General features: G+C 28.1%; 2 protein-coding genes across 2 annotated transcripts; both read left to right on the plus strand.

Moving 5' to 3' along the window:
- Nucleotides 1-4,208: 4,208 nt before the first annotated feature.
- Nucleotides 4,209-6,534, plus strand: LOC110612362 (ABC transporter G family member 9). Its single transcript, XM_021753130.2, has 4 exons — nucleotides 4,209-4,322; nucleotides 4,495-5,284; nucleotides 5,462-5,784; nucleotides 5,875-6,534. The coding sequence occupies exons 1-4, from the start codon at nucleotides 4,209-4,211 to the stop codon at nucleotides 6,532-6,534; spliced, it is 1,887 nt and encodes a 628-aa protein (XP_021608822.2).
- A 5,242-nt stretch (nucleotides 6,535-11,776) lies between these two features.
- Nucleotides 11,777-13,548, plus strand: LOC110610532 (NAC domain-containing protein JA2L). Its single transcript, XM_021750493.2, has 3 exons — nucleotides 11,777-12,086; nucleotides 12,181-12,449; nucleotides 12,540-13,548. Exons 1-3 carry the CDS (start codon nucleotides 11,906-11,908, stop codon nucleotides 13,128-13,130), a joined length of 1,041 nt encoding a protein of 346 aa, XP_021606185.1. The 5' UTR covers nucleotides 11,777-11,905; the 3' UTR covers nucleotides 13,131-13,548.
- Nucleotides 13,549-14,938: the final 1,390 nt, after the last annotated feature.

Raw genomic sequence — 14,938 nt, forward strand, 5'->3', positions numbered from 1 at the left:
CCTGAATCCTAATTTTGTACCTAAGTAGGTGTAAAATATAAGTTAATCTAAAATTTTACCATGGATAGTGCATTTAGAACACCTTGTAATTATCATGCTATAACTAAATTTATATGTAGTGAAATAAGATAAAATTAATGCCAAATGAATCGTAAGAAATAATTTTAAAAAATTTGTAGAAGTCATTTAAACACAATTCTATATATAAATTGATGAAAATTAAATTATTTCATTGGGCAGAAATTGGTATTGAATTAGTATATGATAAATACATATTTGAACAGTTTGTAAGTAAAAATTCATATATTGAGCTAGAGTAGGTTGAATTTAATATGATATATCTTATTAGAAAGTTAATACAAAATTACACAATTTTCATAAAGAAATTTAAATCTACTTATGTTCCTATGGTATTTGAAATTTGATATTCGGGCAAAATGCAACCCTAGTGAAAACAAGTTTCACAAATTGACATGGTTGTTTCTTGATGGAAATTATGCACGTGCTTGACTTGTGTGCTTGCTTGACGTGTTTGTTCGACGCATGTACTTTCCAAAATTTTATACACTCAAAGATAAGTATACATAATCATTTCAAGTATGTTTGAAACTCGAAATAATTATTTTAAAATTTATTTGATATATCATTGAAAATGCTAAGCCGTTAAAATTGTGGATAGAAAATTTCTAAGATCAATGGTAATGTTAAATTTCTATGATTAATGGTAATGTGCACCTTCATCATAAATAGAAATGTTGTCAATATTGTCATCTTTATATATATGCTTGGAAATTGACTTGTATTGACGCAGAATCATATACACGTCAATTTGAATTAACTTGATATATGATAATAAATATGATTAGTCCTAATAAACTTAATAGGAGTAAGATTAGTATAAAGGTATGACATGCGATATATATTATTTATTTATTAGGCTATATGCTAAATACCCTTAGATACTGTTATAGAATATTACTGTTACAGTTTTGGCCTTCATGTCTACTATATGATATTTTATGCCTACTACAAAATTTTCTTATATATTTAGTTAATCCTGCCACGTGATTATAGAGTTAAAAATTAATTAAGAGTTAACACCAAATTTAATTGATTTTCTAGCATATAATCATGTATTCTCAACTAATGCAAGCTTTTGATTCATGATTATTTACTACAAATATATGGCCATGCAAGCATGACAAATGTTATTTGTATGTTAATCCTGGAAAAATATTCGCCGCTACATGCCTAATGCTTGCTATGCCTTTTTTTAAGTAAATAACACTCACTTGAAATTAGTTTGCAAATATTGTAAATGTCTAAAATTACTTGTCCATTACTATGTTTATATGCTATTACTTACTTTATAATGCTCACTATGTTGTTTTTTTGCATATTGTCAATAAAATACTCACTAAAGAAGTTATTAGAGATTAATATTAGACTCAGAGGCCATTGTCATACTTGATTTTCTTGAGTCGCTTAGTCTTTGTACAATTATATTTTAGTATATATATATTATATAGAGATAACTGTAAAGATTATGCAAATTAAAAATGTATAAACATGCATGCATCTAAGAAATGTAACACGAAATAACTAGTTTTGGACTTTACGTCAGACTTGAATAGGACCTAATTTTTGTTATCGATGTCCGATGAAAACTCACGATAACTTTTCGAAAAGGAAATTTCGAGATGCACGACTTTCAAAAATGTGATGAGGATCGCAGATCTGTCACAAAGTTCGAGGTAAAAATTAGACCGTTTAGAGAGTTAATTTTACATTTTAACTTTTTTTAAATATTTTTATAATTTTACATATTAGGATTTTTTCTATTATAAATAACATTTTCTTAATTATTTGAAACTCATTTTTTAAATTTTCAAAAATTTTAATAAAATTTTTCGATTTTTAACCTCTCATTTTTTTAATATTATTTTAACCAAATGATATTGGTTAAAACTCTTGACGGGGTCTAATTAGTCTTTTTTTAAAATATACTTAGCTAAACATATGTATATGATGGCAAATCGGTAAAAGTAAAAGAATATTAATATTTTGCAATGCTTAAATATCTTATAGGTTAAAAAAGATAATGTAAGGTAAAAAAAATTAAAAATATTTTACATATATATGCATTACAAGTTAAAATATAAATAAAATAAAATAAATTCTATTAGATTTTTTATTCAAAATTACTTACGTTTATCCTAATTATGTTATGAAATTTATAAGAACATTTGATAACTTGATAAAATATACATATTAAATATATGATATAGTTTTGGAATGATTAAAATAGCTTGTGGCTGTCTTTGCTCGTTTTATTTCTAAAAAACTATTTCGTTATTTATGAAATTTATATATATGAGAATTGTAAATTTTTAAAATTAAAAAAAAAAGAGAATTTATATAATGAAAATCGGCAGTAGGCAAGTTTTTCCAATATTCATTACATACTTATTATATATGTAAGTTTTCTAAGTGACCATTTAACTAAATTAAATTTCTACGAGGTAAAATAATAGAAATGTAGTTAATTAGACATGTTAACCTCTAACAATATATATCAATCAATTTCAAATAAATTTTCCAATTTTGTCTGTCAACTGATTTTTTTTTTTATTAATAGTAAATGTATTCATTAATTATAATAGATGTATCGTTAAAGACATGTTAACCTCTCATCACAGTATATTATTAATCAATTTCAGAAATCTTTAATTTTGTCTGTTAATTGTTTTCTTTCTTTTTTATGATAAAGAATTGTAATGGAGATATAATAATTGTGACAAGTTGTTGCAGCTATCTCGTTATCAAAACTTGCAAAGAAATCATGAATTCCTTCTTTTGGAAAAAAATCAAAAACAAAAAGGAAATTCTAATTAAAATCGTATCGTATAACATCCAAACTAATTTGGTAGAGGACTTTTTTTTTCACTCCATTTAATATAATTCATTTTATAAAAAAAATAAATTAAAATGAATTTTTACAAAATTAATGAAAATTTTATAAGAAAAAATGGGTTTTTTTTTTTTTTTAATTTCTTGTTAGGCTTAACTTCATCTGCAATTGCTGATTTTCCAGCAATGGAGTAGTTTTCATTTTTGGGAAAAAAGTAAGCTTTGGAATGAATATATATATCTGAAGTAATAAAGAAAACACAGTAAGTGTATGTTGATGGTTACGTGATGCTAATGCAGTTCCAAATATAGAAAACATTTCTCAAAATGGAAAAATTAATAAAACTCAGAAAATCTTATTACCATGGAAAAGAAAAATAAATATCTTAAATGTGTATGTGTAACAAGCACGTGCCTCCTTCAAAATCTGTTAGGGATTAGGAGGAGTTGTCGCAATGCTATATATTAATTATTAAAAATTATTTTAATTTAATTTAATTACTGTACGTTGACACAAGCACTAACTAATTTCAATTCAATTTTTTTCATTAAATTTATGTAATTTTGTTAAAAATAATATAATATTATATTTTTAAAAATATAATATTATTTTTTAATTTAAAATATCAAAATTTAATATTTTAATTAAAATAAAAATTATATATTTTAAAAGAAAATTTTAATTATTTTAAAATTAATAAAACGGAAAGTAATTAAATTTAATTACTGGTAATTAATTTCAATAATTAAGGAAAGAAGTGTGAGTTTGTAATTCATGCTAACTGATGATGGAATTATTTTTTATATAATTGGAAATTAAGCTAGAAGACTAGAAATCTGATTATTAAATAGATCTTTATATGGAGAAATTCTTGAAAAAAAAAATTATAAAAGAATCGTAATCATAACAGAAAAAGGAGAGAGAGAAGCTGTGAACACGGCGATGAAGCAAACAAGAGAGTTGGAAGCCAACCCATTAATAGAGCCGTGAATGGTTCAACACATTACCCGGCCAAAACCCTCCTTCTCATCTCTCATCTCTCTCGCATGAACCTCTTCTATTACTCTTTCTCTCTTTCCTGCTTCCCTTTTTTCATACGCATACGATCCACACATGCCTCATCGCTTCATATTATTGATCACAAATAATCACCCACTATTGATTTAATCAAGGGAAGGACTTCTTGATCCTCGTAAAATATATAAACCTCGATTTTTTTTCATCTTCTCTTTCGATCTTTTAGGTTTACAGAAGCGAAAGAGAAGCAAAGTTTGTATTTTTAATAATGGAGCATGAGATGACGGATATTGAAGCACAAGCTAATCATGAAGAGCATGAAGAGCATGAAGATGAAGCAGACGCAGAAGTAGCCGCCATCTTTAAGAAAGCTAATCATCCTGTTACTTTGAAGGTATAATTTTTTTTTTTCTCTTTTTAGTGGGATTATCTTGTGATATGAACGTATTACTTGAAACGAGATTTATTTGCATATGTAAGATTTTGTTTGTTCAAGTATTCTCCATGTATAGGATGTAGTGAAACAATTTCTAAACCTGGGAAAATTGGGTGTATTTATTGTACAGTTTGAGGATGTGGTCTACAAGGTTTCACTGAAAAAAAGAGGCTCATGTCAAAAGAGAATGAAACTTGAAGAAAAAGTGATCTTAAGAGGAATCACAGGCATTGTACTGCCAGGTGAGATGCTAGCCATGTTAGGACCTTCAGGGAGTGGCAAAACGACGCTGTTGACTGCCTTGGGAGGCAAACTCGGTGGAAAACTCAGGGGAACCATAACCTACAATGGCAAGCGTTTCTCTAATGCAATTAAGCGAAACACAGGATTCGTTACTCAAGATGATGTTCTCTATCCTCACTTGACTGTCACTGAAACATTAGTCTTCACTGCCCTTCTTAGATTACCTAATAATCTAACAAAAGAAGACAAAATCATGCAGGCAGAGGCTGTAATTACTCAACTTGGATTAACCAAGTGCAAAAATAGCATAATAGGAGGATCATTCATGAGAGGGGTTTCAGGAGGTGAGCGTAAAAGAGTTAGTATAGGACAAGAAATGCTTATAAACCCAAGCCTTCTATTTTTAGATGAACCAACTTCAGGTCTTGATTCTACAACAGCTCAAAGGATTGTGTCCACAGTTTGGGAGCAAGCTAAAGGAGGAAGAACCATCGTGATGACAATTCACCAGCCTTCAAGTAGGCTTTTTTACATGTTTGATAAGGTTCTATTGTTATCTGATGGGAACCCTTTGTATTTTGGGAAAGGATCAGAAATTATGGATTACTTCTCTAGCGTTGGATATACGCCCTCAGTTGCCATGAACCCTTCGGATTTCGTTTTGGATCTTGCAAATGGTATATAAATTGAAGAGTGATCTTTAACTTAATCCATTAAAAACTGTCCGAGGTTTACTAATTTTACATGCTTTCAGATTCATGGTTTCCTAGTGTTAATCCTCATTGCTTGCTTCTTGTATGTAAACTGGTTCCTGATAAAGAAACATGCATGCAATTTTCTTGCTCGTTTTGTAGGCGTAGCATCATACACCGATGTTTGTGACAACCAAGCTACGGTCAAGCAGTCTCTAGTTTCTGCCTATAAGAGCAATCTTGCAGACAAATTGAAGGCAGAGGTTCATGAAAATGACAATCACCTTCAAGATGGAGAAAGTGATAAGCAGTTCGCAGGCTGGGCCACAACTTGGTGGCAACAATTCGCAGTGTTGTTTAGAAGGGGAGTGAAAGAAAGGAGGCATGAATCCTTTTCTAGTCTCAAGATTGGCCAAATCTTAATAGTAGCATTACTTGCAGGTTTACTATGGTGGCAATCTGATACATCGCACTTGCAAGATCAAGTAAAAATAACTCTCCCACATGAGATTGTACATTGAAAGATTTTTGTTTTTTGTTTAAGGGGTACTGATGTTTAAGCTCATCATATGCAGATTGGGCTTCTCTTTTTCTACTCTGGCTTCTGGGGTTTCTATCCTCTATTTCAAGCCATCTTCACGTTCCCTCAAGAACGCAGAATGCTGGCAAAAGAGAGATCTTCAGGAATGTATAGGCTGTCATCATATTTCATGTCAAGAATGGTAAGCGACCTGCCAATGGAGCTTGTTCTTCCGACAATTTTCGTCGCCATAACCTACTGGATGGCAGGCCTTAAAGGCACAGCTGAAAACTTCTTGCGAACCTTATTCGTAGTCTTGTACAATGTTCTAGCAGCCCAAGGTCTCGGCCTGGCTCTCGGAGCAATGGTGATGGACCAAAAATCTGCAACAACACTAGCATCAGTGATCATGTTATCGTTCCTACTAGCAGGTGGGTACTACGTTCAACATGTTCCTGTGTTCATTGCATGGATTAAGTACATCTCCATTAGCCAGTACACGTACAAGCTCTTGCTGGGATCTCAGTACAAGGCTACTGACAAATACCCATGTGGTAATGGTGGGGGTGTTTGTTTAGTTGGGGATTATCCTGGAATAAAAGTTATAGGACTCGATAAGCAAGTTGTCTCTGCTATTGCTCTGGGGATTATGCTTGTGGGTTACAGGATAATTGCTTATCTTGCTCTTATGAGAGTTGGAGTCACTAAAAAATAGTTCGTATTAAAGAAAAAATCTGCATATCTGGGTCTCCCTTCCTAGTTTCAATAAGTAGACCAAGCATTTCAGAAATTCGATTTTTTTTTTTTTTTTTTTTTTTTTTTTGCTTCCTGCTGGTTGTATTGGAGAGGTAAATTGATTTACAGAGGCAAATATTGAATCAAGTAAAAAAAAGAAAAAAAAAATAGCAACAGCCTTAGAATTTAATTTTAATTTTGCTTTTTTTTTTTTTTTTTATTTTACTTTGAATGCGTTATAATTTCAGTGCCGAGAGCCTATGCCCAAGTCGGAGCCGAAGCTCTTTTGAGAGGCTTGGCCCAATTATATAGAATGACTTTTTGCAAGAGATGGGTATTTTTATTAATAGTTTTCTTGCACATTTTGGCGATTATGTAATTAATATTATATTTGAATTATATAATTTAATATTTACAAATATTTATATTTTTAAATATTATTATATTTGATTAATAATAAAATCCTTAATTAAAGTTAAATGCAATACAGATTTATATTAAATTTCTGAATAATATAAAAGTGGAAAGATGGAAGAATATTGAGACTCATTAAATTATTTCTACTATGTTTTGTTAATTATAATTTTATTATGTAAAATTTTTAATTTAATTATTTAATTATATTAATATTCTATTTAAATTTAAATTGATTGAAAAAATCTCTAAAAATTTAAATTATAGTTGATTAAATTTAATTGTAAAAGAATTCTCTTAAAATTTAAATTATTTATATTGAAATTTTATCATAAGTTAAATTAATTTTAAAAAAATAATAACAATTTTTTGCTATTTAAAAGTTTTAATTTCATTATATTATTATTCTATTTAAACTTAAATTGATTGAAGAAATCCTTAATTGTATTTTATTATAGAATATTTTTTTAATATTTAAGTTCTATTTATTGAAATTTTATTGTAAGGTAAATTATTTTCTAAAAAAATAATGAATTTGAATAAAAACAAATTCATATATAAAAATAAAGATCAATATTTTATATTGAGAATCAAAATTTTATGATATATTATATTTAAAAATAAAATAAAAATTATTTAATTAAATTATTATTATCAATAAATTTATATATCTTTTTATTTTACGTATATATTGTTATAAGGTTGAGAGGAATGTTTTTTTTTTATAAAGTTTTCTTTTTTTACTTTATTTATTATTTTTTAATATTTACTTTAAAATATTATTAAACTCATAAATAATATGAATTATTTAATAATATTAATAGTGAAAATTTTCAAGTTAAAGAAATTTTGAATGTTTTGATTCTAAATAAAAATTTTATTAAAAAAATTAATTGAATTGAATTTTATAAAATTTTAATTTTAAATAAGAATTTTATGAAAACTGGTGAATCGCACGTCCTTGTATAAAGGGATAATGTATCTCTTATATGGGCTATAGACACTCCTTCCCTTGAGTTAGTTTTTGGGTGAGTTAGATTTGACTCAAATTTAATAAAAATAATAATTAAATTAAATTTTTAAAAAAATTTTATTTCAAAATGAGAGTAAGAAGATAAATATTAAAAATAAAAAACTAAATAAAATATAACTGCTTCTTGATCCTAAGACAGCACACGCCGAATTGATGAGGTATCCTTGTTTGCTATACGTTTCCAAGCAACGTGTATTTTTGAATATTTGATCATACTTTACATTAAAATAAAAAAAAACTGTGATTTAGTGAAATTAATTATTTAATTTTTTAAATAATTTTATTTTAAAATTATGAAGATAAATTGATGACAATAACATTTTAATCATGTTATACATTATCAACTGTTTGAATAAATGGGCTAACTAAACAGTTAATGATGGAAAAATATTAAATAATTAACTGCATTTTTTAAAAGAAATGACGAGTTAATGTATTTTTAATATAAAGAAATAGTTTAATAAAAAATTTAAAATTTTTTAATTAAATAAAAACTATGAACCAATGAGGCGGTGGTCAAACTTGAGAGATTTGACGTTACAAAAGGTGGTTTGTCTACTCTAGTTAGTGGTTGCTTTTATTAATAAAATGGGGCCCTCCCTAATCTCACTGTTCACTGTGAAGAGACAAAATAAAACAAGAAAACATGTGCTTAATTTCAATTCCTATGTTCTGAAATTTATAACATTAATGTAATGGGACAGCCACCTCACAAGGTTGAGCTCACTGTTCTGCCACTAGAAGCCCCATTCATGCTTAGATTACAGCTCAATTTTTATAATTAATTACTTTATTGTGAATAAGAAAAAAAAAATCTTATTTCTCTTTTTAATAATTTTAAGCTTTAGCTATATTACTTTTTATTTTAAAATATGCATGGGATGGCAATTTACTATCACCGATATATTTTATTTTTTTAAATTTAAATCAAATAATATAAAATAAATTATTTTATTTGAAAATATTTTTATATAAAAATTATTTTCCCAGAAACTATTAATACATGTGGAAATATATTCCAGGAAGTTGGCAGGTCGGTTGATATGTGATATTTGTGTTGAAACATTGAACTTGATTTTCAAGCTATGACTTTGGAACTTTCATGGAATATGGATTTTTTAGCTAAATTAATTTATTTTTATGTTAGGATTTTAAGCACTTTTGTTGAAATTAGAGTAGTAGAGCAGGAAAAGTCTAGTTAAAAAGGTCCATTTATGCTAGTAAAATAATATATTTACATCAAATTTTTTCCATTTTATTTACAAATTGTCTTAAAAAAAAGGAGAAAAATTCAACAATCGGGAATTCTCATGCTGCTTTAAACTTGTTTTCCATGTGCATTTATATTAGTCTTTTTCTGCTGCATTTGAATTCAATGGCTTTCAGCTTCTTTTCTCACAGCAAAACTGTAATCCCAATTTCCCCTCATAATTTCTAACAAATTTCTATTTGACTTGGTCCAATATTTTAAATTGTTTGATAGTTTTTCAATGGATAATCATTCACCCTTACGCCGATTTAATTGAACAATTATTTAATTTTAGAAACTTTTAAGATTATATATCACTATTTTTATTAAAAAAAGTAATTGTTAATAATATTTTTTTATATTAAACGCATTTTCGTTAATTAATTTAAATTTTAATATATTATTAAACCTGCATAGTTAAGTAAAATTAATCATATAATTGGTCCAGCACCTAAAAATTATTTGGTTGAGGATGTTTTTTTTGTCATGAGAATATCTAGCTCCTAGTTCGATTATTCAATTTTTTTTTTTCAATGCTTATCATAGCTTTACACGACAGACGACGTCGGTCAAGTCCAAGGAAATTTCGTCGGCAATCCAAATTAAATCAGCTTCACAATTCCTGCATGCCAGAAGAATCAATCTATGGGAAAACCACATCCCCAGTAGATCACTAATTTATTGGGCCGTCATCGAGTAATAATCCGAGTCAAATTTAGACTTTGAGTTTTGAGGGGCAAGGATTTCAATTCCACGTGTACATTTCCCCACAATAGGAACTATCATATAAAAAAAAAAACAGATTCGCAGCAAAAATGAAAATAAAAATTTTAAAAAGGAAAAAAGTAGGTACAAGAATCCGAATCTTCATTTTCATGACAGCTACAGCTTTTTCATCCAATGGCAACGCTCCATTTGTTGCTATCATACAAATTTATCTGCACGTGGCATTTAAAATAAAATGACGGAAATTTTTACCAAAATTTAGAGAATTTCAAATCTGGACAGACTATAAAATACCACGTGTCATCATATTTTTCATCAGTGCCCATCTACTTGATCTTTTGACCCACCAAACAATTCTATAATTCTATTTTTAGATATTCTTTATTCTGAAATTATTCCACGTCATTAAATTTCTAAAATAAAATTAAAATAATTTTTTTTTAAAAAAAAAACCCTAATCATGAGAACAATCTAGTCATAACTATGTGCCCGTTCTGAATTTGACCTAACGCCATCATTGCGTCAAAACCTTTTTACATTAAAACCATGGAATCTAGCCAAATAGTTTACTCTCTTCAATCATTCAATTTTGAAAAAATAATTTAATTTTTAATTAGTCAAAATCAGCATTCGGAGTTTTGAAATGGAAAACGTATTTTTTTAATTTGAAATAAAATTTCAAACCCATTTGTTAAATTATAGTTGGAAGCTAATTCGCAGAGATGTTTGAGTGAAAGAAACCCTAATCTGCAATCCTTCTCCTACAAAAAGGGGGAAAAAAGGGCAACGCGCATGTAAACGTGCCAAAATTTCAACCTCAATTGTATTCGCTTTTTTTTGGTTGCCCTTTCACTCTCTTCTCTTTAGAAAGAAGAAAAATAAATTCCGGCCTAACTTCAGTAAAGCAATAATTCACGTGTCATCATGTGAAAAATGCATTCTAGCCAATTAAAAATTTTTTTATTTTTTTAAATTAAATTTTAAATAAAAATAATAAATATTTTTAAATATTTTATTTTATAAAACTTTAATAAAAAATTTAAAATAATTATAATTAAATTTCAAACGAATTTAAATTTAAAATAATCTATTATAGATTTAAATTGAGTTTAAGTTTTCTGTATAAATATACTATTTAAATTTATTTATATAAATAATTAATTTAATATAAAAAATATTTTATAATAATATTTATAAATTTTTTATGTATTTTTATTTAAAAGATTAAAATTTAAATATTTTTTAAAAATATTAAAATTTTTTATATGAAAATTATTAATAAAAAATATTTTTATATAAATTACTAATTAAAATATATAAAATTAAATGAATTCACATTTATTTAAATAATAATAATAATAATAGAATTTGAAATGAATTTATATAATTTAAATTAATTTTTAATAGTTTAAATATTATTAATATAAATTAAATTTAAATTTAAATTTAAATAGTTTAATTTTGTTCGATATTTCACCCGTTTACATTTTTAATTTCGGATCGTGGAAAATGGATACCTCCTTTTTTAGATTTCTAGAATATCCATTCAGTGTTAACACGTGTCCATCATATTGGTGACTCATTATGCCTTTCGTGATGGTTCATGCACCGAAGAGAGCCCTCTCTCTCTATCTATCTTACTCTAGTGCCTCTTGGATAAGGTCGGCCGCATGATGGAGGCACGTGGCCTCCTTTTAACGGTGATAAGCATAAAGTGGGTCCCTTCAATTCAACAGTGAGAAAAGGACGACCGTACTTATCTCTCTGTTACTATACCCTATATAAACAGCTCCCATGCCGTAAATCCAAGGGAAAAAGGGGAAAAAGAAAAGAAGAAAAACAGAGAAAATTCTAGCCCATTTTCTCTCAAACCAAACAAACATTTCATTCTGATTTCCTGTCTAAAGATTGTAAATTTGCGGCCTGAAAATGGGAGTGCAAGAAACTGACCCCCTTTCTCAATTGAGCTTACCTCCGGGTTTTCGGTTCTACCCGACCGATGAGGAGCTTCTGGTGCAGTATTTGTGCAAGAAAGTTGCTGGTCACCAATTTTCTTTGCAAATTATTGGTGAAATCGACTTATACAAGTTTGATCCGTGGGTCTTACCAAGTAAGATTTCATCCTGGCAAGAACTTTACCCATGATTCTGTTTAACGTTTATTTTACTGATTGGGTTTTGTTTGCTCCTGTTCATGTGTTACAGGCAAAGCATTGTTTGGGGAGAAAGAATGGTACTTTTTCAGCCCTAGAGACCGAAAGTATCCAAACGGGTCACGACCCAATCGGGTTGCAGGATCCGGATATTGGAAGGCCACTGGAACCGATAAAATTATCACCACAGAAGGGCGTAAAGTTGGTATCAAGAAAGCTTTAGTGTTCTACGTTGGCAAAGCTCCAAAAGGGACTAAAACGAATTGGATCATGCACGAGTATCGCCTCTTAGAATCCTCTCGCAAAATGGGGAGCTCAAGGGTATTGAAACCAACCTGTTCTTCACGTTTTTGGTGTAATTTGTGAATTTTAAGTACTTTGTTATTGAATTTTTGTTTCCTGTGCTGGCAGCTTGATGATTGGGTTCTATGTCGTATCTATAAGAAAAACTCGGGTGCTCAAAAGCCAATTTCAAGTTTTTCGAGCAAAGAGTATAGCAACAATGGATCATCATCTTCTTCCTCTTCCCATCTGGATGATGTTTTGGATTCGTTGCCAGAGATCGACGACCGTTTCTTTGCTTTACCTGCCACCAACTCACTAAAAACAACGCAGCCTCTTGAAGAGAAACTCAACTTTAATGGTTTGGGTTCTGGTAATTTCGATTGGGCCAGTCTTGCTGGGTTGAATTCGGGGCCTGAACTCGTTCCAAGCGGGCAAACACATACCCAAACTCAAGGGATGGTGAATTATCCCAGTAACAGTAACGACATGTATGTTCCTTCGTTACCGCAACAAACTGGACTCTCGGGTTCAAAGTTGAGCATCAACTCTATTGAAGAGGAGGTTCATAGCGGAGTGAGAACTCAGAGAGTTGATAACGTGGGTGTGTTTCAACAAAATTCGGGCTTGTCGACTCACAACTTCTCTAACCCGCTTGACCCGTATGGGTTTAGATACTCGGCTCAATCGGGTAATGGATTTGGGTTTAGGCAAAACTAAAACAGATATTAGGAGTGCAATTCTAATTGTTCAGTAGAGACAGACAAGAGGGAGAGGGAGGGCATTTCTGTAAATATATGTCATTCTTTGGGGAGAAGTTATGGTTTCACATTCCAAAAAATAGTAGAAAGAGAAAAAAAAAGGGGAAAAGTTGGGAACTTTTATTAATAGGGCAAATGAAAGTTGCCCTACTATTCATTTTTTTTCCTTCAATTATTAGGTTTTTTTTTTTTTTTTTTTTGGGTCTGGTCAGGGGATTAGTTTCTGTAGTTACAACTGTATAATTTAATCTGAAAAAATTAAATTAGTTAAGTTGTAATTTTGACCAAGTTGGTACTATATAAAGAAATCAGAGACTGATTTAGAAATTGATTTCAATATAAGTGTGGTAGATGAATAAACCAATTATTTTTTGTTATATTTGTATGCAACAGCTAGTTAAGAGATAGCGATGGTGCAGTGCATGTGATGACTACAAATTTATAACATGGCTATGAATTGATGGATAATAGATTTAAATTAAAATTGGTTCATTAATTCTATTTTTTTTATAAAAAAGTTAATCTTAAATATGATTTTGTTTTGATTTAATTTTGGTGTTGATTTTAATTTGATTTAATTTTGTTATTGAAGTCACATGAGTCTAAAATACAAAGAATCACATGATTAAGCGAAGGAGAAGAATATTAATAAGATTATGCAGTTCAGCCATTAAGTAATTTTTGGGAGTAACATAAAAAAAAAAAATACAATTATTCATCAGAATTAAACTCTATAATTAATAATGATAAAGTAGTGCTCTTTTTATATATATATAAAATAATGTAATACTCTCTTTGTTCAATAAAAATGGTTTTGTTTTTTTTTTATATGTTTTAAATATCCAGTCATTTTTCTTAAGTTTTAGTTATTAATTTTTTAAATATATTTTTAGTTAAATGTGTTAAAGTAAAATTTATTTGAAATGAATAATTTAACATTATTCTCTTTTAAATAAGGTTGAGAATTGGTGATACAAATACTTATTAAAAACGCTTTATTTTTAATGGAGCGATCAGTATAAATAATAATATTTAGTCTTAATTTAATAGGTTGTGGAATAAGCCTGATTAATTGGTCAGTTTAGTTTAAAATCGAATCGAATTGAATAAATTAAAAAGTAATTTTTTATTAGGACGTGCAATTGGTCGATTCGATTTTAAACCGAACCAAACTGAAAAAACTGAAAATCAAATGATGAAAATATTAAAAATAAAAAAATTGATTTTGAAGATATAACCAAATCAAATCGAACAGATAAAAATCGATTCGATTCAATTCGATTACTTTAAATCGAAATCTGTATTTTTTTAAAAAAAAATTTATACTTCGCATGTAGAATAATTTAATAAATATTTCATATAAATTTATCAATAAATATTATTTAAATATATAATGATAATAGTTAAAAAAATCTATATAAATATATATAAATTTAAAAATACATATAAAATCAGTATTTCACATAATAAAAATATATATATAATCGATTATTCGATTTGTCAGTTATTTAACACGTTTAAACCGAACCGAATTGAAAACTAATAAGCTTAAAAATATTAATCAAATCAAATCGAATATTCTGATTAACCGAATCATTAAACCGAAATTGATCGGTTCAATTTAATTTTTTGATTCAAATCGATATATGCTCTTCCCTAATTTTTATTATATTTAATATCAATTCGAATTGAATTATATAAACAATCGAATCAAATCAAATCAAAAAAATTAATTCGATTCGATTTAAAATTGATTTTTTACTTCTT

Source organism: Manihot esculenta, chromosome 3, assembly GCF_001659605.2.
Source record: "Manihot esculenta cultivar AM560-2 chromosome 3, M.esculenta_v8, whole genome shotgun sequence".
NCBI classification, from domain to species: Eukaryota; Viridiplantae; Streptophyta; class Magnoliopsida; order Malpighiales; family Euphorbiaceae; genus Manihot; species Manihot esculenta.

Bases quoted from the DNA above. Each gene is read 5' to 3' on its own strand.
- LOC110612362 (XM_021753130.2), top strand. From the start codon at position 4,209: ATGACGGATATTGAAGCACAAGCTAATCATGAAGAGCATGAAGAGCAT. The intron at 4,323-4,494 runs GTATAATTTTTT...TTTATTGTACAG, and splicing joins ATCATCCTGTTACTTTGAAG to TTTGAGGATGTGGTCTACAA. The intron at 5,785-5,874 runs GTAAAAATAACT...CATCATATGCAG, and splicing joins CATCGCACTTGCAAGATCAA to ATTGGGCTTCTCTTTTTCTA.
- LOC110610532 (XM_021750493.2), top strand. From the start codon at position 11,906: ATGGGAGTGCAAGAAACTGACCCCCTTTCTCAATTGAGCTTACCTCCG. The intron at 12,087-12,180 runs GTAAGATTTCAT...CATGTGTTACAG, and splicing joins TGATCCGTGGGTCTTACCAA to GCAAAGCATTGTTTGGGGAG. The intron at 12,450-12,539 runs GTATTGAAACCA...CTGTGCTGGCAG, and splicing joins GCAAAATGGGGAGCTCAAGG to CTTGATGATTGGGTTCTATG.